At 33.0% G+C, this 24,028-nt stretch overlaps 2 protein-coding genes across 2 annotated transcripts; one reads left to right on the forward strand and one right to left on the reverse strand.

Moving 5' to 3' along the window:
• Positions 1–2,124: 2,124 nt before the first annotated feature.
• LOC131163344 (uncharacterized) lies at positions 2,125–4,530 on the reverse strand. The gene has a single exon (XM_058119940.1). It carries the CDS (start codon positions 4,245–4,247, stop codon positions 2,523–2,525), a length of 1,725 nt encoding a protein of 574 aa, XP_057975923.1. The 5' UTR covers positions 4,248–4,530; the 3' UTR covers positions 2,125–2,522.
• A 12,454-nt stretch (positions 4,531–16,984) lies between these two features.
• LOC131163345 (pentatricopeptide repeat-containing protein At5g47360) lies at positions 16,985–19,327 on the forward strand. The gene has a single exon (XM_058119941.1). The coding sequence runs from the start codon at positions 17,548–17,550 to the stop codon at positions 18,973–18,975; it is 1,428 nt and encodes a 475-aa protein (XP_057975924.1). The 5' UTR covers positions 16,985–17,547; the 3' UTR covers positions 18,976–19,327.
• Positions 19,328–24,028: the final 4,701 nt, after the last annotated feature.

Raw genomic sequence — 24,028 nt, forward strand, 5'->3', positions numbered from 1 at the left:
AGTTTCAATAACATTTATGTAGTGTTTGAGAACATAAATGGGTTCAGAATTCTGAATTTGCACTTGTGTGGGTTTGAATAATATGCAATCTAAAATTGTATTAAATTTTATCTAAATTCATAGAAATTTAACATTGTAATTAATAGGTTTCAAACCCTTTGTGAACTAGCAAATTAATCCTAATCTTGTGTTTCGGCCTATAAGAGTTAGAGTTTAGATTTTAATTTATGTGAATTTGACCGAAAAGTACAGTACAAAATTATATTAATTTTTTAAAATCTACTTAAATTTAAAATTTTCAAGTTTAAAAAAATTCATACTTCCAAACACTAAATACGCCTTTTTCTCCTGTGAGTGGAAAATATTCTCTTATAATTATGGAAAGTACTCCCAATAATGTTCACCAATTTCAATTTTCAAACCTTTTTGAAAATTTAAATTAATTTTGTACATGTAACCCACCATTGGGCCTCTCACCAGCCCATTTATTAATCAGGCCCAACAAAGTCTAATGTATGGAGCCCACTATGAATTTTGGAATAGGTAGGGTTGTTTAATTTTGAACTTTATTTTCTATTTTTTTTAGTTTATTTTTTAAAAAAATAAAATGTCTAGTTATTTTTAAATTTTTTTCACTATTTGCATATGAAATTTAGAACATATTCTTATTGTTTTTTATGGTTCTCGTTGGAAATAAAAAAAAATATTGTGTTGTTTTATAGTTTAAAAAAAATATAAATACAAAATTAGGTTCCACTTGAATAATAATAATAATAATAGGACGTCTAATAAAAGGAAAAGGGAAAATATCAAAAATAGGTGAGAAAAAACTACAAAGTTCTAATGAAATAGAAACTAAAATTATAATTAATAAAGTGGGAATGAAAAATAAATATTTACAGTTTTTTAAAAATAAAAAAAATTGAAAAATTTGAGGCAATGAAGGACAAAAAGGGGATATATTTTTTGAAAACAAAAATATAAATAGAGATAGAAGAGATATTTTTAATTTTTAAAATATCTCTTTAACCAATCAATATGTCCTCTCATTTCTTGTGGTTTTCAACTCCCCTATTTTTTGGTCCATATATCGTCTTTATCCAGTTCTAATTGATGATGAGCGCTTTGAAAATTAGTCTCTAATCTCTCAACATCATCTCATCCCTCAAAAAATGAAAAATAGTTGTCCCCAAAAGACGAACATGGTTCTTCGTTTAGGTCTAAACTCGCTCTAAACAATGAATTCCGCCTACATCCCACATGATAAAACCCATATATAATCAGTCAGATTCACTAATTAAAACAATTTCATAGAAGGACGGGCAAGCCTATTCGGTGGAGAATGCGAAATTCTTCTTCCATGTACATAGATAGTTAAGGATAGACAACATTTCTTAATCATGGTATATCGGTGAGAAATAAGAATTCGTATTATCAAAAGATTTGCCGTGAAGGAGTTCATAGTTAATGTTTCTATTATCTTTGACCTTAAATGAACATTACTCCCACACAATACTTTTAATAAAACTTTTTAAATTTGTTTAGTGCACAAAAACTAAAAAATCAAATCAAATAAATATTTATAAATTTACATGTTTGATAAAATTTGGATGGTGGGAATTGGGTGGAGTAGTCAGGTATTATATTCTTTTGGGCTGGCGGCCTTTTTGTAGGGTCACAAAATCCATTTTGAGGAATAACAAAATTGATGGCCTCGTATTATATGCTGTTCTTAGTCTTATCCACATTCTGCCTTCTGCATTCATTCATTCTTCATTCTTTCCTCTATTTTACTATCCTTTTTTCCTAGAGAACAAACACCCAGCAGATGCCTTAGGGTCACAAGTGACCCATTTGGGCATGCACCAACTCCTTATCCCAATGTTTGGAGAGGTTTTTGAATTTGAATAAAATTATATTGAAATTTGTGTAAATCTATCCAAATCCAAATCCAAATCTAAATCTAAGGTCCATGCTCCCAAACACTGCCTTAGGCCTGTAAAAAATAATTTCTACTTTTTTTTCACTGATGTTAAATTCCATGAGAAACATGTTGAAGTCCCAGGAAGAAATGCAGATGTCTTGATGCCAAATAGCTGCTAGTAGGCAAATATAAAAACCCAGTTTCTACTGATGCTTCCTGCAAATAATCTCATATTAATTATATCAAAAGCTTCATACATCAGTTTGATCAAAGCCAATAATTACTTTGATGAGAGAACACAATTCATCTGTTGAAAATACAATATTCCCATCTACAGTAAGCAAGTAATGCAAATGATGAAACCTTAATCCACATGATGAACCACCAACAACAGAAAACCTATGTGCCAATGCGGTTGCAGGTTACAGAAAAACATGCAAATTGACCTGTAGATTTGAAGAACCCTCTAAAATACCAAGTGAAGTTACAAGCATAAAACCCAAGAACAAAGAAAAAAGAAACATAACTTAATAAACAGAAGAAAAGAAAAGCATCTTGTTTGAATTCCAAAGGCTTGAAGTTGAAAACCCTTGAATTTTTACCTTGGGGAGTTTCTACTAAGCTGCCCGCTTGATCTCTTGATTGATTCAATCCTCTGAAGCCTAATCTGCTCCCTGAATTTAGCTATGAACTCATCAGCCTTCTTATCCACATCAGGTCCCCCATCACTAACATTACCAGAAGCAGCTTCTTCCTTGCCCGAATTTAAACCATTCTCATCATTGTTTGAATTCAAACCATTGTCATCATCCTCATTTTCCGTCTCTTCATCATCAGATTCCATAATAAACTTTAGAATAGGTTCATTCCTCTCCTCATCCTGAAATTCTGAGAAATTCGACTTCCATATATTGCTATCGCCTTCCCAGCTTGATCTTCTGGGCCGAACCGATACTTGATCGAATCCCCCCAACTTTCTTCCAGTTTTTCCTATAGGAGTTGCTTCCACTTCCTCCCATCTTGTGTCCATCTTCACTTCATCTTCGCCAATTTCTCGAACCCTCCATGCTGCATCAACTGGTTTGACTTTAGCTGTTCTTACCGACCTCCCCATAGATAAACTATCCAATTGGGTTCTGGGTTTTGCTTCCTTCTCTGAATTCGCTCTGCGGAGGAGGTGGTCTTCTTTGCTGCTTCTGCTCAAATCTCTTGATTCAATTGTCCTGAAACCATTCTCAGAAAATATCCCATTGTTACTCAAACTAGAATTCGAGCTCAGCAACGATCTGCGAGTTATTGGTGGGGGCAGTGGAGGTGCAGGAGGCGGAGAAGACTTGTGATAGATCTTCCTCCTCGTAAAATCTTCAAGACTTTTGGCTAGTGACTCTGATGATTGAGGAGGTGAAGGAGATACCTTCTTCGCAGAAGAAAGCGACGGTGAAGGGGAAAGGTTCTTGGGGGAAGAAGCAATGGAATTGGGGTTTGAAGATCGAGATATTTGGGATCGAGAAGAGTGAGAATCAAACCGATTGAACTCGGATTCCGATTCTTCTTTCATTTCCATCCTCCCAGACCTCGATCGCCAAGGAATTGGGGATCGAAGAACAACATTGTCCTCAAATTTTTCATTCAAATCTAGATGATCCAAACCACTAAATTCCTCATCTCTAGCCCTAAAGGAATTGTTCAAAACTCTCTTTGAACCCAAATTCGAACTAGACCTACTAAGAGAACTGCTGGAATCATTGATGGGTTCAACATCAGCGTCGGAAACACGCGATTTCAAGCTCCGAACAGGCAACCCTAACGATTTTTCGCGAATTCGGGAACTCGTAACCCTCTGTTCATCAAAAACAGAATCTTCTTTAGCTAAAACTACCACCGGTTCTTCCCTGTAGTACTGACTACTCCATGCCTGGACCTTGTTCTCGTCTGACCCACATGGGCTCTCGGCCTCATCATCAAAAACCGATGAAACCTGAAGGAACCGAGACACATACGACTGTGCACTATCGAATTTCGGAGGGTTTTCCTTCTCCGCTTCATCGTTTCGCCGGCTGAATAACCCGTAAGAGACGGCGATGCCGACGAAGAGAAGATGAAGAAGCTCCCAGCTTCTGGTGAGTAAAGTTTGACTGACGAATTCAGGAGCCTCCGAAGGGAACAGAGGAAGAATAACAAGAAAAACAGCAACAATGGCAGCTTTGTAGAAGAAATGTGAGTAGAACTTACTTGGGTTTGCTTGGTTTGGCGATGGAACGGAAGGGAGTACTACCTCCGGACCTACTCCTCCGAGTTTGCCGTAGGAGTCGCCATCCGCCATTGAAGAAACTGTGGTTGCAGCTCAGTGCTGATACAGAGCGGAAACAAGGGGATTAATGAATAAGGTTTGAAGCCTTAGAAGGTAAGGAAAACCAGAGAGAGAGAGAGAGAGAGAGAAGAAAAGAAAGGAAGGAAGAAAGGGAAAGCGAAGAACAAGTTTTGGGAAGACGAGAACTGATTTGAAGCTTTGCTTTGCTTTTTAGATGCTCTGGTTCACGCCATTCCGATCACAAATGTCGTTCGTAGCCTCTATCGCTTAATCCCGAATATTCTCTTTCTCTCACCTATATATATATATATATATATATATATATATATATATAAAACTTTTATAATACTTATAATCTTTATTGTATTTATTTTTTGTCAAATATATAAAGAATATATATTTTTCTTAACAAATTTTAAATGCCAAGCAAAAATATTTAAAACTCCAGGTTCTTATTTATATAGTCATTTTTTTTGTTTCAAATATATAAAGAATATATATTTTTCTTAACAAATTTTAAATGCCAAGCAAAAATATTTAAAACTCCAGGTTCTTATTTATATAGTCATTTTTTTTTTTTTGTTACCGATTTGTAGCTATTTGGGAAAAATTATAAATCAAATTTTATGATTTTCAGTTATTTTAATTTATTGTTAGAAATTTCAATATTCAGAAATAGCTTTTTTTGGATTAAATCATTCATTATATATGCTTTTAAACTGAAGTTAAAATAAAGTGATTATATAAATTTAAATATAATTAAAAATAAAATATACATAAATTTCAAAAAATAATAATACAACCAATTTTAAAATACCTTAACTATTCTTCAATTGTCATATCCATTACAAATTAAGTAAAATAATTATAATATTTTTCATTTTTATTATAGTATTTTTTTTAATACATATTAGTTGTAATTTTATTATTTTAATTATATTTTAATAATATTATTTAATTTAAAATGAAAATGATCATTTTTAATTTTTTTTATTTATGTTCATTTTATAAATGTTAATCAACAAGTTATTGGTTATTGGTTTTTGATTCTTTTTGTTTTCATTTTTATAATTTTTTATAGTGATACCAAATGACTTCTAAATAAGTGATAGAATGACGTTTCACTTTGAATAAGCATTTTATCACGATTAGGAGGGTGCGTCATTTTCATAGATGCAAGAGAATAGGGAACTAAAAAAGGTCATTGATTTGACTTTCCATGAAAATACCTCTCCGTTCTTTAGGCATGAATTCACCTTAAATTTAATAAAATATAAGGGTTTATTGGCCCAATTGGCAATCTATGAGGGGGTTGAATTAGATTTAATAGAACAACTTAAAGCGTTTGATTATACAGTTTAAAGTAATTAAACAATCCAAATATAAAACGATGAATTCAAAGGAGAGAAAGAAAAAGAGGTGCAAACACTTTTTATAGTGATTCGACAACTAGTTTGTATCAACTCTTTTAAGGTAAACCACTTGAGGTTCCACTAACCCCTTATTTTTCAGAGAATAAAGAAATTACTTACACCTCTTATTTTCTACCGAAACAAGGAAATCAATGCAATCCTTCATTTTCCAAAGATAAGACAACTAATTAAGAAAATACTTACAAAACAAACTTCTTCACAATGAATGATTCACAATTTAAGGCGTAAAACTTAGTCTCAGTGGATATTCAAATTTAGGGCACAAGTGTTTTTTATATTTCTTTCAAAAGTGAGAAATTTTGGACACATGAGAGATTGAGGAAACATTACAAGTTTGGATACTTAGAAATTCATTATAAATATGTTCTTTAACGTTTTTAAAATTTTGAAAAACATATATATAGATTGGAAAAAAATAAGTTGTTTTCTGTCCTAGATGAACTTTTTTCAAGTTAAGTTAAATGACTGTTTACTGAGTCTGATCAACCGCCTACTAGACATAAGAAAGAAAAGTCAGACCATTGTAGATGAAGTCGTGTAAACCGATTGATTACCTTCAGGGGTCGGTTGATCGCCTCTTCCTTTAAATTTGAAACTTAACTGAAAATGATTTTCTTTAAAAAAAATATGAAACCTTTTGAACTTTTTCAAATTGTTGCATTTTCAAATTAAAATTAGTTTTGTCTAAGATTTCATCTTAAATAAGAGGCTATTTTTTAAAAAAAAAAAAACTTGTGTTTCCCTTAAAATTATTTGATATATTTGTTTATATGATATTTTGTGTAAATCTTTTGCTACTTTTTTTTTTTAAAAAAATATGATATTGATTTGATTTTTTAGGATAAATTAAAATTTTGTTAACTGTTGAGCATGTTGATGAAAAATTGAAAATATCTTATGTTGAAACAATTTTTACTAAGCCTTACTAGATCTCTTGAATGCATTGGTTTAGAGGAAGCACGCTCAAATTGAATATTATGTCTTTGAATATTTTGATTTTATAATTGATAATAATTTTAAAAAATAAATATATTATTGATCATTTTGGAAAATTGAGCACAATGAGTAGTGAATATTAATGACGTGAAACATGAGCTTATTCAAAATTTTTGTTGATGATAATTATTTTTTAGAATATTAAATATATCTTGTTGTGAAAATTTAACTTGTTATGAAAATTGATAGAAATTTTGAAAAGTTAAAATTTTTAAAAATTTCTACTTATATTCTATCAATTGTAATGTGTTTTCATCTTGTAAAACCCTAAGAATATAAAAGACATGGCATAAATGAACAAAAATTGGGAAATTGAAACAAAAGAAAATCGAAACAGACTTTGCAGCTAGGGGCAATCGATCGGCCCACAGGGGCGATTGATCAGTTCGGGCATAAGCGGGAGGCGGTCAACCAACCCTTAAAGGCAGTCGACCAATCTGCATACTTTCATCTACAACGGTCTAGTTTTTCTCTCTAACGACTAGTAAACGGTTGATTTGACTTAGTATTATAAACGGTCTACAGATCTAACCTTAAAAAGTTCATAACGAGAAAAAAATGACAATTTTTTCTCTAATTTCCATATATATGCTCTCCAAAGGCTAAAGAACATTGGAGAACATATCTATATTGAATTTCTAAATGCCCAAATTTTCTATTATCTCTTAAGGATTAGTGGAACCTCAAGGTGATTTATCTTGAGAGAATGAACATAGAACGATTGTCGAACTACTGTAAAAAGAATTTGCATTTCTCTTCCCTTTTTTCCTTTGAATTTATTGTTTTATATTTGGGTATTTGTTTAGTTTATTTAATTGCTTTAAATTGTGTAATCAAGCACTTTAGTTTTTTTATTTAACCCAACTCACCCCCCTCTTGGATTGCCACTTGGGTCAACAGGGTCTAGAAAGCCTTGGCTGCCCTAGATTCCAATCATCAAATACGATCTAAACTTTTTTCTTCCGCCTCTAAATGTATCGGTTGGCGGATGAATTTTACCTGATGGATATTCGTCTATCCACTAACAACTAATACATAAATTCATTGGCAATCTCATATTCCTATGCATATTAAGCATCAATTCAATTTAATCTATAACGAATATTGTCAAGTTGAATCAACTATTAATTAAAAAAAAACACACACACACACACAAGCAAACCGTCATCGAGAATACCGATTCTTTATTTTGGCAATCAAAACTCAAAAGCATAAAAAATGGCATCATCAAATGTTGAGACAATTAACATCTTTGAATGCATGCATGGTTGGGTTTGATCATCTCTAATTAAGGAATATCAATTTGCAAACACAAGTTTTGAATATCACACAAAACAATTGTTTATGTGGAGGTTGTCTCCCCCATTGTAAAGAATCTGTGCATTTGTATGCTTTGGGAGAAAGAGAATTATATATATATATATATATATATATATATATATATATTTATGATAAGGTGAAGGGGACCAATTAGCCAATGAGGCATTGAGGTTGCGTGGGAGGGTGTTGAGGGTATGGTGAGGATTCTCTCTTTTTCTTTTTGGGCTGCCTACGCTAGCTTTATGCACAACATCCATGAACAAGCTAAAGGCACATATTTTATGAATTTAGGGTTTGATAATACCAAAAAGAGAGAAGGCCACATGATTTTGATTTGTTCATTCTCTTGCATTTAAATTTTTACTTAATTCGTTCGTGAGCATTTCAATAGTTCAGCTATACATAAATGAGATATTTTTAAGATTTGTTTATCGAATAGGTTTAAATTTGAACAGGGTTAAACTCGGCTTGTTTGGGCTTGTAAACGAACTTCTGATAGGTTTGTTTAGACTCATAAGATCAAATGTTAAAATCTATTGACCCTTAATTAAGTATTAGACGTGAGATCATGACGTATAATAGATAGGGGTGTGCATAATTCAATGAAAACCAAAATAATCGAAATAATCGATCAAGTTCTGTCAGTTCGGTTTGATTAATTTTTAATTTGCTTCGGTTTGATTTTATATTTCGAAAAAATCGGTTATTCGGTTTGGAAAAATTACATTTTTATTAACCGATTTAACCGAATTATATAATTAATTAATAATTAAATATAAATTATATATTTTATAATTAGGGTTCCATAATTATTATATAATTAATAATTAAATATAAATTAAATATTAAAAATATTTTTTCCATAATTAATTATAATTTGATTCGGTTAATCGAATTAACCAAAAAAATTCAGTTTGACCAGATAAGATTCACGTAAGAAGGGTAGTTCGGTTATAATGAATAGTTAACCAATTTTTTCGGTCAATTAGGTTAATTGGCCAAATTAGCCGATTGCACACCCCTAATAACATGTGTGCTTTGCGTGCTTTAGATTTTAATATTTAATACGACAAAAAATCTTAATGTGATATAAATGAATGGCAATATACCATTTTAAAAAGACATTTTTTTCCATGTGCCGTGTCAAATTCTTAAGCATACAAAATAGAAAAATATTTGTAAGCAGCGATTTAGTTTACTAATTATAGAGTGTCAAGTTAGCAGTTAGGCCTATGTTTGTAAACATAGGGGTCCGTTTGGATCAAGAATTTTTATAAGGGAAAGAAAAAGAAAATAGGTAGAAAATTTATCTTCCATTATATATTCTCTTTATACCAAATAATACTAAAAATGAGAATTTATCCTAATATAATTAAAAATTAAGAAAAATTAAATGTTCATGATGCTTAAAACAAAAATTTTATTCATTGATTTGGTTTTTTTTTTCCTTTCTCACTTTCCTTGATAACCAAACATGAAAAAGTAAATTCCTCCATATTTTCCTTTCCTTTCCCTCACATTTTCTAAGTTACAAACAGGTGATTGTCAGATTTCCCAAAATTTTACTTAAGCTGCGTTTGGGAGCATGAATTTCAGATTTTGAATGTGAATTTGGATAGATTTAGAAAAATTTCAAAATATTTTTATATTAAATTTTATCCGAACCTATTACAACTCCAAATCTAAAACCTCTCCAAAAACGTAAGTAAGAAATAAAGCCCGATATTGTCGGAGTTAGAACTCGGTTAAATATATATGATGCATGAAAAAATCAAAAAAAGAAAAGAAAAAAGAACTTATTGGACACCAAACAAAACTCTACTGCTTACAATGCATTGCATCTTTGCACATGCTTGTCTAAAATTGATATAACAGAAAGATGGTATAGAGTGGACAGAGCCAAACCATAATGCATTCTGTGAATATAATCTTTCTATTTTATATTATATTGAAGTGATGAATATTGTTCTTCCAGAATTTTCTTAAGGATGGATGACTCAAAAGCCAAAGCTAGGTAGCTAGGAGGATTAAGGATGCAGTCTTTTCTTTATAATAATTAAAAGCAGAGAGAGAGAGAGAGAGAGGCATTGTATTCTTTTGTCAAATTCGTGGCCGAAAGTGCATTTCAAGCAAACAACGGTAATAAAAAAAATGCATCTGATACCTGCATCATGCTTTTCAACCTACCAAACATGTCCTACTGTTTAATCCAGGGCACCCATTCCCTCTAATCATACACTACAACAAAAATCTATGGTGGGATTTTCAAGGTTTAACTAGAATGGTTAAGGGTTTGTTTGGATTAAAGATTTTACGATAAAGAAGATAAAATTTATTTTTTATAATATTTTTTTTATTAGATATTATGAAAAATAAAAATTTATTTTAATATAATTAAAATTTTAAAAAATTAAATATTAATGGTTTATAAAATCAAATTTTTGTTTATAAATTTGACATATTTTCATTTTCTTTCTTATTTTCCTTGATAACTAAACATGAAAATGATGATTCCTTGATACTTTTCTTTCTTTTTTCTAATAATTTCTAAGTTTCAAATAGGGTATAAAAGTATTGCATCCATCTCGATATTGAATACATACATACATACATACATATATACATATGCATATATATATATATATATATATATATATATATATATTCATACAACATGCACACGCGCACACATGTGTGTGTAAAGTATTTTTAAAAAAAAATATTCTTATACTTTATAAACAAGAAGGAAAAAAAAAAAGAAAAAAATTTTCTAATAGAAGTAATCTTTACTATATATGGAAGTATAAATAGTATAAATCAAGTTGTGGAGAAGAGTATCTTATTTATTTTGAAGGAGAGACTAAGGATAAGTTTGACACCTTTTTTTTTATCTCAATTTTCCTTTTTAAAAAAATAAAATTTGGGGTGTTGTGACTTTCTTTGGAAGATGGTGGGGCATTTTTGGAGAAGTAAAAATACTTATTTTGAGAAGCTGTTGCTGTAAGAAAGGAAGCTTCATGTATCCTTGGGGACAGCCCAGAAGAGAGTGAAGGAGTGAAGAAAATAGTTTGTTGAAATTTCAGGATTGAAGGTGCCTGCGCAGTCAGTTTGATCTTGACGATCGAATGGTGATTTCTCATCCGATTAAGCAGAAATATTTAAAATTGTTTGTGACTCATCCTTCTTCATTCTGGTCGGTCTGATTGTCACTTAGAGTTTTGTAGCTTTGGTTTTGTGGCTTGGATAGCACCCTCTGTTTTGGTTGAGACCTCTCCATTTCTCATTCAAGTTTGATTACACCTTAATGGTGATGACTCATATTATTTTCTATGCCAAGAATTTGTGATTCTTGATGATTGTTGTTGATGTATGCCTCTAATTTTAAATAGTGAAGACCTATTGTAACCTATTATTTTGAAATAGTGGATGATTGGAAGTGGACTTCGGTCCCGTGGTTTTTCCCTTCATACCAAAGAGTTTTTCACATAAATCTTCATGCCCTCTTTGTGATTGTATAGCTGGTTTTGTGTATTTGATTGTTATGTATTTCTATTTTTAGATAATTTATTATTCTACTTAGTGTAGATTTGACTAGGGGAAGGTTTTTTCAGGCTGTTGTATTTTGAATGTCACCTCCATAACCACCTCTTTCTTTGTAGTCATTGAGGTGAACAGTAGTAGAATGATTAGTTTGAATGGGAGTAATTATCACATTTGGAAGGAGGACCAACTTAATTGCAAAAATTATCATGCCCCAATTCTTGGTGAGTCAGAAAAGCTCAGTGACACACTAATGATGATTAGAAATTGTTAAATAGGCAAGTATGTGGTTATATCTGAAAAACGGGTTCATGATAATATCCATAATCATGTGGACAATAAAATTGATGCACGCTCACTTTGGACAAAGCTAGCTGAGTGAGGGGAACGGTGTGATCCCAACAGGGGGGTGAATTGGGTTTTAAAAACTTTTGCAAATTAATTTTTCTGATTCACCAAATCATATCCCAATTTAAAGTTAAAGGCATGCATGCAAAATAATCACAACAATAAATGACTACGCATACACGTGCGGAAATATAAATAGGATAGGGAGAGAGAGAGAATGACATAGAGATTTTAACGAGGTTGTTAGGATTGGTGTAGGCCCAAGAGGGGGGTGAATTTGGTATTTTAAAATTTTCTTCTTTGGTCAACTAACCAGCAGTAGTATAGCTCAACCTAGGGTTGTCTTAAGCACAACCAAGGTGCTTCTAAAAAGTATATGTGTACAATAATAAGCACAATGCCCTCACGTATGATATGAAATGAAGCTTAATGTGAATATGAGTATTTCTCAAAATGATTTTGTTATCTTTGAAAATTATGTATATGATAAGCACTTCAAATATTCAATCTTAATATAATTTTTCTCCTAAATAAAATATCTCAAATAATAATAGGAGAACTTAGGATATTAGCTTTCAAATAATTTTTGCCCAACAATAAACTAATATGATCTTTGATGAAAATAAAGTATGAAATATATGTTTTTCGAAGATCTCAAAAATCCTCAAATAATATCTCCCAGATATATTATTGAAAATATAAAGTGCTGGAGATTTAGGGTTTTAAACTCAAAAATATTTTTGAAATAAAGACAAGTGAGATTTTGGAATCTTGCAATAGATGTGCAAGAATCTCAAGCTAAGACAAGTTTCTCCAAGAAAATTTATCAATAAAACTAATGGGGAGAAAACTTAAAATCAACTCTCAAGGAATTTTGAAATGAAATATATGAGAGAGTAGATGTTGTTAATGTGAAAAAATCAATGCCCAAAGTGAATGCTCTCTTAATAAAAATTGAATGGAATGAATATAAGAGAGTATAACAAATTCAAGGCTAAAAAATATTTGGGAGGATTTTCTAATTTAAGCTCTTTTTAAAATCTGAGTAATGAAGGGGTATAAATATATAGAATTCCCACAAAATATGACCGTTGGGGATATCAACGGTATTTTGAAAATTGTTTAATTATGTTTTGTGAAAAATGACCCAGTTTAACCTCGGTAAAAATTTCTCCAACCTGAGAGGTTCGGTCGACCATTTTCAAGGTTCGGTCGACCGTCTCAAGGCGATTTTAAACCCTTTGTAAGTTCGGTCGACCATGGTTAAGGTTCGGTTGACCGCTTATATGGTTTAGTCAACCGTGGCCAATTTGAACTACACAAACGCTCGACCAGGTTATTGGGGTGTCAGACTTTTTATGCTTCGCTCTACCAGGGGCAATATGTTAAAAAGCAGAACGGTCGACTGAGCGAAGTCAACATGTTGACTTCTTACCAGTTTGGTCGACCGTGGCATTTATACTACCAATGGTTCGGTTAATCGTGGCTTAGACAACATTTTGACTTTTTAGCCACAAAGTGTTCGGTTGACCAAGTTGGTTATTACCAGAAGGGTTCAGTCAACCGGGCCCATTCAAAAACATAATTTTGACCCTAAGTTTTATCCCTATTTGTAAAAATGTGACATTTTAGTCAAAGAGACTTTTCATTTATGTGCATGGGGTCCTAAGGTCAGTTTATGAGCTAAGTTTTTTAATTAAGTCCAAAAATCCAACGTCGGTCAACAAGTCTTTGTATAATAAATTTTGGCCCTAAATTCATTTTGAAAACCTTGTTATGATTCTAGTATTTTCAAAAAAGGTTTTCAATGAATGATGTTGGTCCCTAAGGTCTGAATATGGTATTTGAGCTTGTCATTCACATCATGCATGTCATGCAATTATTACATACCCAAAATATAAAACAAAATGCATTTTACTATAATAACAAATGTCTTCAATTTTCTTCCTCGTGTGTCTTCATGGAATGTGCCAGATACATATGATCTTAGAGTTTCTTCTGACTTCCAAGTCCCTTGATCTTATGTGTGCTGAAATTAAGATCTGTTCGCATACTTAAACACACATAAGATAAACTGTACTTTATCAGCATCAAAATAGGGATCAGACTCAAAAAGTTAACAGAGATTCATCTACACCCGCCTACATCCTCGCCTTAGGCAAAGCCCCCAAGTATTTTACTAACCAGCTTCCTTAACCGGGCGAAGCCAAAATGTTTACACTCCTTACAGGTTAGAGCCCCTCTTTACACAACACTCCTTAAGTAGGGAGCCCTTCTCTCCAGGAAATACCCCACACCTGGTCCATTGCTTCTAGGCACAGCTGCCTCTCCAAGTGATGTCCCCTCACTCGGTCGACTCCTTCAATATTGAATTAAAATATTAATTGATAGAATTAATATTGACTCAAACTTTGAGGTTTAATCCTTACTTACCTTCAAGCATATCCCCATCACCCATATCGGATCACCAAAGCCCTTTTAACTATTCACCAATCCATTAGCAAGCATTTGGTTGTCGCCTCATCTTTCATGGGCATGCTCAATAATGTCATCACTAATAAGTTTGTAGGCAACAATGGTGGAGCAATGACATGATGTGCTTGTTATAGATAAATTCCATGTCACTTAACTATATATTAACTAAACTCGTTATGGATCACTAAACTTTGAAATGTTTTAGCTCAATAATTGGACTTCAAAAACTTTATACTGCCCATTATTTCGCCCAATAGAGATATCTTTATATTATTTAGGGTTAAGGTTTCATCAACCACAATGATAACAAATTTCTTAGATTAATGATTTGAATTTGATTTGTGTTAGAATAGGTTTTCAAGTTATTATAGTAAAAATCTATAGAGTTTGAAGAACTTCAACTTGTCTTTTTTGTATTTTTAAATCTCATGAATGTAATGTTATGTATGCTTAAACTCCATATATTCTTTTTATCACTTCATGGCACAAAGAAACTTTATTTTAAACACTAAGGGTGCTGTTTGGTTCAAGGATTTTACTGAGAAAAATGAAAGGAAAGGAAAATAAAGAGAAAACTCATTTGTTCCTTATATTTTCCTTTTTTATTAAATATTATCAAAAATAAAAGTTTGCTTTATATTATTAAAAATTAAAAAAATTAAATATTAATGATGTGTAAAATTGAAATTTTGTTTATAAACTCAGTATATTTTAAATTTTTTTTTCTCACTTTTCTTGATAACGAAACATGAAAATGTGGATTCTTTGATATTTTCCCTTCCTTTTCCCAATATTTTCTAAATTCCAAATGGAGCCTAAATCTATTAGAAAATATTTCGATTTAAAAGGAATTCAAAACAATGTTGAAAAGATTAGTTACTCATGTAGAGTGTTGAGAGAGAGGTCGATCGATTCTAGCAAAATGTTTAAACAATCAATTGACCAGTTGTGGGTAAATTGTATTAACAATCACATGATCACTAGTCAAGGGTCAATCAATCCATGAGATAGGTCGATTATTCAGACTGCTTAATTGACACATACTAGTGAGCCACATTTGATTATAAACTCTATATATATGCCATCTAAGCCCAAAGGAAGAAAATAAAGACTATTGCTATCATATTTGCCAATCTTATCACTTTTAACCTCTCTCAAAACCCTTGACTTGCTTTTCTTCTTCGAAGAGAGAAAAACTTTAAAATGTTGTAGATTGATTTTTCTCTTGAGAGTTTTTGTATTGATGATATTCGATATATAAGTTGTGTATTAGTTGTGAAATTTTTTCTTGTGTAGTTAAAACATTTGGTGTTGTAGTCTCCATAAAAGTAAGGGAGTGTAATTGGTGATCTTCCCTTTATAGAAAGTAAAATGATTATAGATCGTACTTGATGATCATGGAACATCTAAGTGATTGAGGCCATGAGATAGAGTAGATGTAGGTTTCCAATAGTCGAATTACTATAAAAGAGTTTGCATCTGTTTTCCCTAATCTTGTTACTTGCTTTCATAGAGTAGATGTAGGTTTCTAATAGTCGAATTACTATAAAAGAGTTTTCATCTGTTTTCCCTTATCTTGTTACTTGCTTTCATATTTGTGGCGATTTATTTGTTTTTGTTTGAATATTTGGGTTTGCTTTAAATTCTAAAACAAGTATATGATTTCTAATTAGACCTAATTCACCCCCTCTTGGTTTGCTTTTGGGACAATCTATGAGACTTGTTTGCATGATAACCTTAGGATCCATGTACACATATATGTTTTTCTCTTGTTTTTAAATTTTTATCTATAATAATAATTTGAAAATAGGAGGAGATCATCCCCTTACTTGGGTCCCTTGAAAGTTTGCAACCATAGGGAAATTTTGGTTAGAGAAAGACCACATCTTCTTGCCTCCTTCATGCCGCAAGAAAAGCAATTAAACTCTGTTTGCTATGATGCTAATGTTTTATTTTTTGGGTAGGAGACACTCTAATACTAATAGTGATTTAGTGGAAATGCTTAACTTAGTGACTTTCGTGATGCACGAATCACTTCTCCTCTAGGCTCTTGATATGTCCAAGAAACATCAAGAAATAGGGTGAGAATTAGGTTGCCTCTCTTCACGAACTCACCCACCTCTCTTTTTGTGATTGTTGTTATATATATATATGATATCACGTGTAAGCTTAAATATGATAAACATTATTCATATATAATAATTTTAAAATCTTCGAAACTCATAATTTTACAATCATTAACATTAAAATAAAACATACCTTGATCCATAACCTTTAAATATATATATATATATATATTTCAGACTGTGTTTTTATCTCATAACCCTTACTATTTCTTATGCTTCAATTTAATTTAATGAATATATTTAATATAAGTATCATAATTTGAGATTACATCAGTCCCTAACTTATCTTTTATAATCACTCCATTCGTTTGAAGGTCAATGATCGGTTGAACCGACTCAATAGCTTCATCAAGTCAATATTGGAAATCTTGGATTAGAATTTTAAAAGCATGATTCTAGCAATTTAATACCATGAAATGGAAATGAAGGGTGGAATTTAGTCAAAATTATATTAATAACATTAACATGTAAAAATATAAAAACTAAATGAAATGAGTTCATTTCCAACGACCACTGCTCCAAAAGCAGCCGTGAACGCCTTCTGAGTTCTTTCTTCTTCTTTCAAATTCCCTGGCGGTAGCAGTGCGATCACCATCGCTCCGATCTCAATTGCCTATCCTCAATTGTATCCAAACCCTAAAACCAACACCCACACTCTCTGCTTCACTCAAACTGAAACCCACAAGTCTCCTAACCCGCAAGCGAAACCCCTGCGAATCACTGTAATCGCCACCGAAGTCCTCAACTTGTCGCCATGTCGACTAAAACAAAGGCCACCACGGTTGAGATAATAGAATTCTCGTAATAATTTAGAGGTAAGTTTTTTTGAAAGCTGCCCTCATCCCGCCCTAGCAGCCCAGTACGAAAAACATTTTGAATTCAAATACATTCCGTTCAGTAATCGGTAACGGGTCTGACTCATCGACTTCATGCGGGTTCAGATTCAATCTCTGAACTGTCTTTTCGAAATCAGAGCCATCTTCTGTCCCACATTTTTGGTAAACATTTCTCCAATCCTTGGGGTAAGGTTTTGTTAAACCCTTCTGGAAGAAGTTCCATTTTCTCTGTAAATCAATGACATTCTCTTTAATCCCTCGATTTCTTTCATCCACCATTCGAGCCAAAAGACCCTTCCTTTCAATCCTGAACTTCAGCACTGCTTCATCCGCAGAGAAGTACTGGGATCACCTGCAGAAAAATCGTGGTAACATCGAAAAAACCCTAGCAACTGTTCAGGCTAAACTGGACTCTTCATGTGTTATTCGTGTCTTGCATAGATGTTCCGTTGATCAGTCTACCCTGGGTCTCAGGTTTTTCATATGGGCTGGCGTCCAGTCAAATTATAGACACAGTTCTTACATGTACAGCAAAGCTTGTAAATTATTAGAAATTAATCGGAACCTGCAGTCTATCTCTGATGTTCTTGAAGCTTATAGAGTCGAGGGGTGTTTGGTTACGGCTAAGACATTTAAAGTGGTTTTGAATTTGTGCAGAGAAGCTAAGCTTGCCAAGGAGGGCCTGTGGGTGCTGATGAAAATGAGGGAATTTAATTGTCATCCAGACACGGCAGCATATAATGTTGTTATTAGGCTGTTTTGTGAGAAGGGTGATATGGATGTGGTGGCCGGGTTAATAAAAGAGATGGTTCTGATTGATCTTTACCCTGATATGATTACATATATTGCAATGATTAAAGGGTTTTGTAATGTGGGGCAGTTGGAGGATGCTTATGGGTTGTTTAAGGTCATGAGGGGACATGGATGTCTGCCTAATGCAGTGACATACTCGGCACTTCTTGATGGGTTTTGTAGGTTTGGGACGACAGAGAGGGTGTTGGAGTTGTTGGAGGAGATGGAGAAAGAGGGTGGTGAGTGTAGCCCAAACGTTGTTTCTTATACATCTGTGATTCAATCCTTCTGCGAGAAGGGTCAGTTGGCAGAGGCACTGGGCATTTTGGATCACATGGAAGCTCGTGGTTGCGCTCCAAATCGGGTCACAGTTAGTATTCTGGTCAAGGGCCTTTGTGCAGAGGGGCGTGTGGAGGAGGCCTATAAGCTGATCGATAAAGTTGTTGCAGGAGGGAGTGTTTCAAATGGTGACTGTTATAGTTCTCTTGTGGTGTCTCTGTTGAGGATTAAGAGACTTGATGAAGCAGAGAAGCTCTTTAGGAGAATGTTAGCTAGTGCAGTGAGGCCTGATAGTCTGGCATGTAGTATTTTGATTAAGGAGCTTTGTTTGGAGGGACGGGTGCAAGATGGCTTTAGCTTATATGATGAAATTGAGAAGAAGGGATTCTTGTCTTCCATTGACTCCGATATTTATTCTATTCTTTTAGTTGGACTCTGTGAACAGAGTCATTTGGTGGAAGCTGCAAAGCTTGCTAGGCTAATGTTAGAGAGAGGGGTTTGTTTGAAGGCTCCCTATGTCGACAATGTCGTTGAACATCTGAAAAAATTGGGAGACAAGGATCTAATTATGCACTTGACTAGGACTGGACACTGATTGACAAGATTTCATCCATCTTGAAGACCATTGTCTCTTAACTTTGAACAGTTGTAATTTGTCACATCCTGGAAAATTTCTAATCCAGGAGAAACATACCCATTGTTGGAGTGCAATTGGTAGTGGTATTTGGTAAATCACCAGACGGAGGGACAATTGAACAAGCCAAGATATTTGAAGAGATTTACCTTTACTCAACTCCAATGTGCCCTAGGTTTGAATAATAAAGTGCTAAGAGGTGCAAGTCCTATTTCAGTATCGTGGCATGCTAGGCACCTGCTCATTTCCTTCATAATTTTTTGGTACTTAAAGACCTCAGTCATTATCCTATTACATGCTCATATTTCCATTATCCTTCTTGACAGCCTGTCTTGGTTTTATCATAGTTGTTAGAATCTTATGATTTGTATCAATCCCATACGAATCAAATCTTACCAGAGAATAAAAAACCACCTAATCATTGCTGAATCTATTGATTCGGCCCTGAATCTAATCAATCTGAATTGATCCATTCACATGATTTTGAACCTATAAGATTCAGTCAGATTCAATTGGTTTAAAGACATAAAAATAGCCTTTCTTTTTCCTTTTTTCTTTTTAATTGCTTTTTTTTTTCTTTCATGGTTGTTTTCCAATCCCTTCATTACGTTGGTTCTGTAGCAAAACTTTAGGTCTTTTGTAGCAAAACAATACTTCACTCTTGGAGGAGAATAACGTTTGGCCATTGAAAAGAAAGAACAGTGTTGGCTGAGGTGGTAGTGTGGTACTCATGCTACATTGTAGTGTTATGATTCAAGATTTTTTGACATTTTTTAGTACTTTGTTCAATTATTTATCAGTTTTGTTTAACCTTTTTTTTCCTAGTTTTTAATTAATTAGAGAAAGCATATCCTGAAATATGATTTATTTTATTGTTGATAAACACCATTTTTTTTTTTTTTTTGAGTATTTCATTTCCTTGCTCAGATTGCATATTTTCTCCCTTTCTTAATATATCCTTTTTAAAAGTAACAAAGATAAACCATGGTTTTAAATCGCGGTAGTGGGTAGCGTAACGTAACGGTAACAAGTGTAACAGGAAGCAGGAGTAGCGGATGTTACATAACGGGAAGCGGGTGTAACGGCCGTGAATTTTTTTGAAGCACACACAAACTTGTGCGTATTAGTGTACTTGCATGTTTTAAGCTTTTAGCTATTCTTAGAAAGGGTTTTAGTGTATTTTGGACCCTTTAGTTCGAGTAACTAAGTTATTTGGTAAGGACAACAAGTTTACATTTGTTTTAAACCATCATTGATAGAAAATTACGTGTGTGCGCATATTTATACTTCTCATTGTTCTTATCTGTGATAAATTCTTATGTGTGCTTAATGAATTAATAAAATAAAATACATTATACACTCTATTAATCTATTAGTCACATAAGACATACGAATAATATAAATATAAAATAGCTAGAAAAGAAAGAAGGTTGAAGTTGAAAAATAAAGAACATAAATATCACATTACTAATATTATTATAAAAAAAAATTTCCTAACAAGTTAGTATTGAAATTGTTAATTAATGCATCTATTGTGAGTATTTAAAGAAATAGTAAATTTTGTATCATTGTCATCCTCATTATAATCTTTTCCCCCTCTTGCCACTTGGTATATTGAAAATGATATATGAAAGAGAGAGAAAATGTGAGAAGAAAAAGTAAAAAATAAAATATTTTTTTGGTGTAACAGTCCTGTAGCGGTTACATAACGGTCGTAGCAGCCTTTACGTAACGGTCGCGGTCCGTAACGGCCGCTACGGTCATGATTTTTCTTCCCACCGATTTCGCAGTGTGTAACGGTATCGGTAACCCAAAAAACCTTTACGTAACGGCGTTACGTAACGGTCGCAGCCTTTATTTAAAACCATGAGATAAACACCAAAAGTTAGTTTTTTTGTCATTGTTTCTTGATTCCTTCCCTTAAACAATATAGATCTAATTTTTTATTAATTTTCCTTGACTCCTCCCTTACTTTTTATTGTTAAGATAAAACATACACATGAATTATGATTTATTTTTTCATTGATAAAATTTAATTGTATTTTACTATTTTGTTTGTTTTACGTATACAAGCATATGCATGTCATTTGAAATCTATTTTGAAAATTTTTATTGAATCTTATGATTCTATTCAATTCTCGACTCTTAAAATTGGAATTTTGATTCTCTATTTGAATCTTGATTTGACAACAATGGGTTGTATTTTTTTGTTATTTTTTCTGTTGGGTGCAGCCTGTGCAGGTTGAGGGAGTTTTGAGGGGGCGGGGTTGGTTACTGGTGGTTGCCTTCATTTGCAATCCCAATCTTGGTTCTTTTGGGTGTTTATTTTAAGGAGGAATTAGAGGGTGTTGGGCTGACTTATAAAATAGACTTGTGTGAGACTTTTAACAATATAAATTACTATTTCTGGTTTGAGTTACTAAGAAAAAGTTAAATAAGTTGCATAAGTCATTTTCATAAGCTGCCCCAAAAACCTCTTTAGACAACTTAATGAAGATGCTTGGTTTACTTGAAGGTGACAATGCTCATAAACTGTATTCTATTTCTTTTAATTGCATGGATTTTTTTTATTTTTTTGACTTTTAGGCACTCTGTATAAGAAAGAAAGCTGCTGTGTCAGTGTTGTTTTTTATCCTCTTTCTTTGTGCATTGAGGATTCTACATATATAGAATTGCACATTATTTGAGAGTGATCCAATGATACATGCAAATCTCATTTCAATATATCTTTATTTTTTTTTACCTGGTCTGGTAATGTGGATTTTTTCTTCTAGCATTCTTCTTTGGAACTATCTACTTGGAATTGCATCTCTTCTGCCCCAATCTTTCTACCTTGAAAGATAGCAGTTTGATCAACTGTATGATTATCAGCAACCTGGTAACAATAATTTGATTGCCGCCTGGGTGGCTTTTCTTCCACTTTTTGATGAAGAAAGATGGAGTTGTTCCTGGTTTAAATTTTGCTGGAGCTCAAATTTGTAAGAATTTAAGGTACAATTAAATGAGATTTGCATGTACTTTTCAGTCATTCTTGAACTATGTTTAATTTTTGGGTGATCAGAATATTCAAATATTGGAAAAAAAGAGAATTTGAAAAAAAAAGGGAAAATGTTTGTGCTCTTACAGTCTTTTCTGGGCAGAAGTCTGAAGGTCTCAAAAAGAAGAAAGGAGGTTGTAGAATCAAATGAAACCAAAGTTCTGGGGGCATATGTGGGGCAAGGTCCTTAAAGTTTTTTAGAACAGCTACCCTGGTTATGAACTTATCATATGTTTTAATTTGATGTGATGCCCCTTGGCTTTTGTGCAATGGCCTTTTTTATTTTTCTTTTCCTCCACTTTTCCTCTTGACCTCATGGTTCTTTGTATTCAATTCTTCTGTTCTTCTGGGTGTCTTTTATGAAGTATATGTTGCACATGAAGTCAATCCAGCGATCGGCTGTTAATTTGGTTACTCCAACCTTGTTTTTCCATCACATTCCACATGGGGCTGTGATTTATGTTAAATAATTTCTCAACATTTTTTTTTGCGCTGCCTCCCCAGCCTCAGTTGCTCCTTTTGATCTACACCTCACCCTCCTTAGTCTATTTCAAAGTATATTGATATTCTGTATTTCTCTTACCATTTTCAATCTATTTCAATATATACTGATATTCTGCAGAATCTGCACTGTGCACTTTGTATGAGCACGCAATAGTGTCCATAATATTGTTGGATAAATCTTAGCTGATAAGTTTTTCATCTTTCTGCTCTTATAGTTGATGTTACTAATAGTCTGACCCATCATTAAAAAGGTTATTACTGAATAGCGCTATCCAAAATTTAAGTTTGTTCCAAATCTTTCTTTGTTAATTTTTTGTTTTTTTAAATTGATTGTTCTATTAATTTCATGGTATTTGTGATTGTATTTGATCAAATGTGCTCCCAGTGGGGTTTCCAAGTCAGAAGAAGTTGTAGACTAGTGCGTCTCTTTGGTAATTTTTCCTTCCCCCTTTCTCTTGCCTTCCTTTCTCTTTTCCTAGTGAGTATATCCAAGTGCTCTCAATTTTGTGCCTCCACTTAGTTGCTGTTATTTTGCTTCGCTTTACCCTTATACAATGCCCACTGAAGTGGTAAATACTACACAAGCCGATTTAAAATGAACCCTGCGCTTGAGCATGCCAACATTTTTTTGCTTCTCACATTTCAGGACTTTCCCTTGGACAATAAATTTAGGACACAAATATATATATATATATATATATATGAACTTCCTTAAGATGTTCCATTGTGAGATTCAAGCTCTATGTGTTGGTGATTCACTTTCTTTCAAATTGATCTTATTTTGTGCATTGATCATAGATGTTTCAGTTTGCATCTACATTTAAACATCTCTAACCTCATCTACCTTTTGATTTTTGCTCAAGTTAATCTAGAGGTCAACAAAACGTTGTGCACGGTTTGTTATTGATATGGCTTCTTTGAAATGCCAGCAATATACCATGCTAAAACATGGAAAACTTTAGGAGGTTTTGTATGCAAGCTTGAACATCTATTCCTGTTCCTGGTGATTTTAGGTTCTAAGTAAGGGCTGTGTGCTATCTGGCAATCTCATCAAACATTTTACCTTGGGATTTGGTATGCAGTACTAAACACAAAGCTCTAAGAAAGAGAGAACACAACAATGATTATAGAAACTGCCTTTATTTCACCGACAGGAGCCATCTCCTTCTAACCCTTCTGCAGAAGTTTCTCTCTTTTGACTTGTATCTATTTTCATTTTGGGGCTAGAAATATAGGAGAATGTTAATGGGATTGATGTTACAGTATGGAAGAATTAATAAGAGGAAATTTTCTTTAGAGAGTACATGGTGGAAGCTGGAAAGGGACTGCTTTTGTGTAAATAGGAGAACACCTTCAAGCTGGCTTTGTGCGTGCATGCATCAAATATTTCTTAGCAGGACTCCACAGAGTTTTAGATGGTAAGCTTTGGTTGAAAACAATGCTCTCTCTCCTCCTCTCACAGTGTTTACCAAT

This window comes from Malania oleifera, chromosome 9 (assembly GCF_029873635.1).
Source record: "Malania oleifera isolate guangnan ecotype guangnan chromosome 9, ASM2987363v1, whole genome shotgun sequence".
Classification (NCBI taxonomy): domain Eukaryota; kingdom Viridiplantae; phylum Streptophyta; class Magnoliopsida; order Santalales; family Ximeniaceae; genus Malania; species Malania oleifera.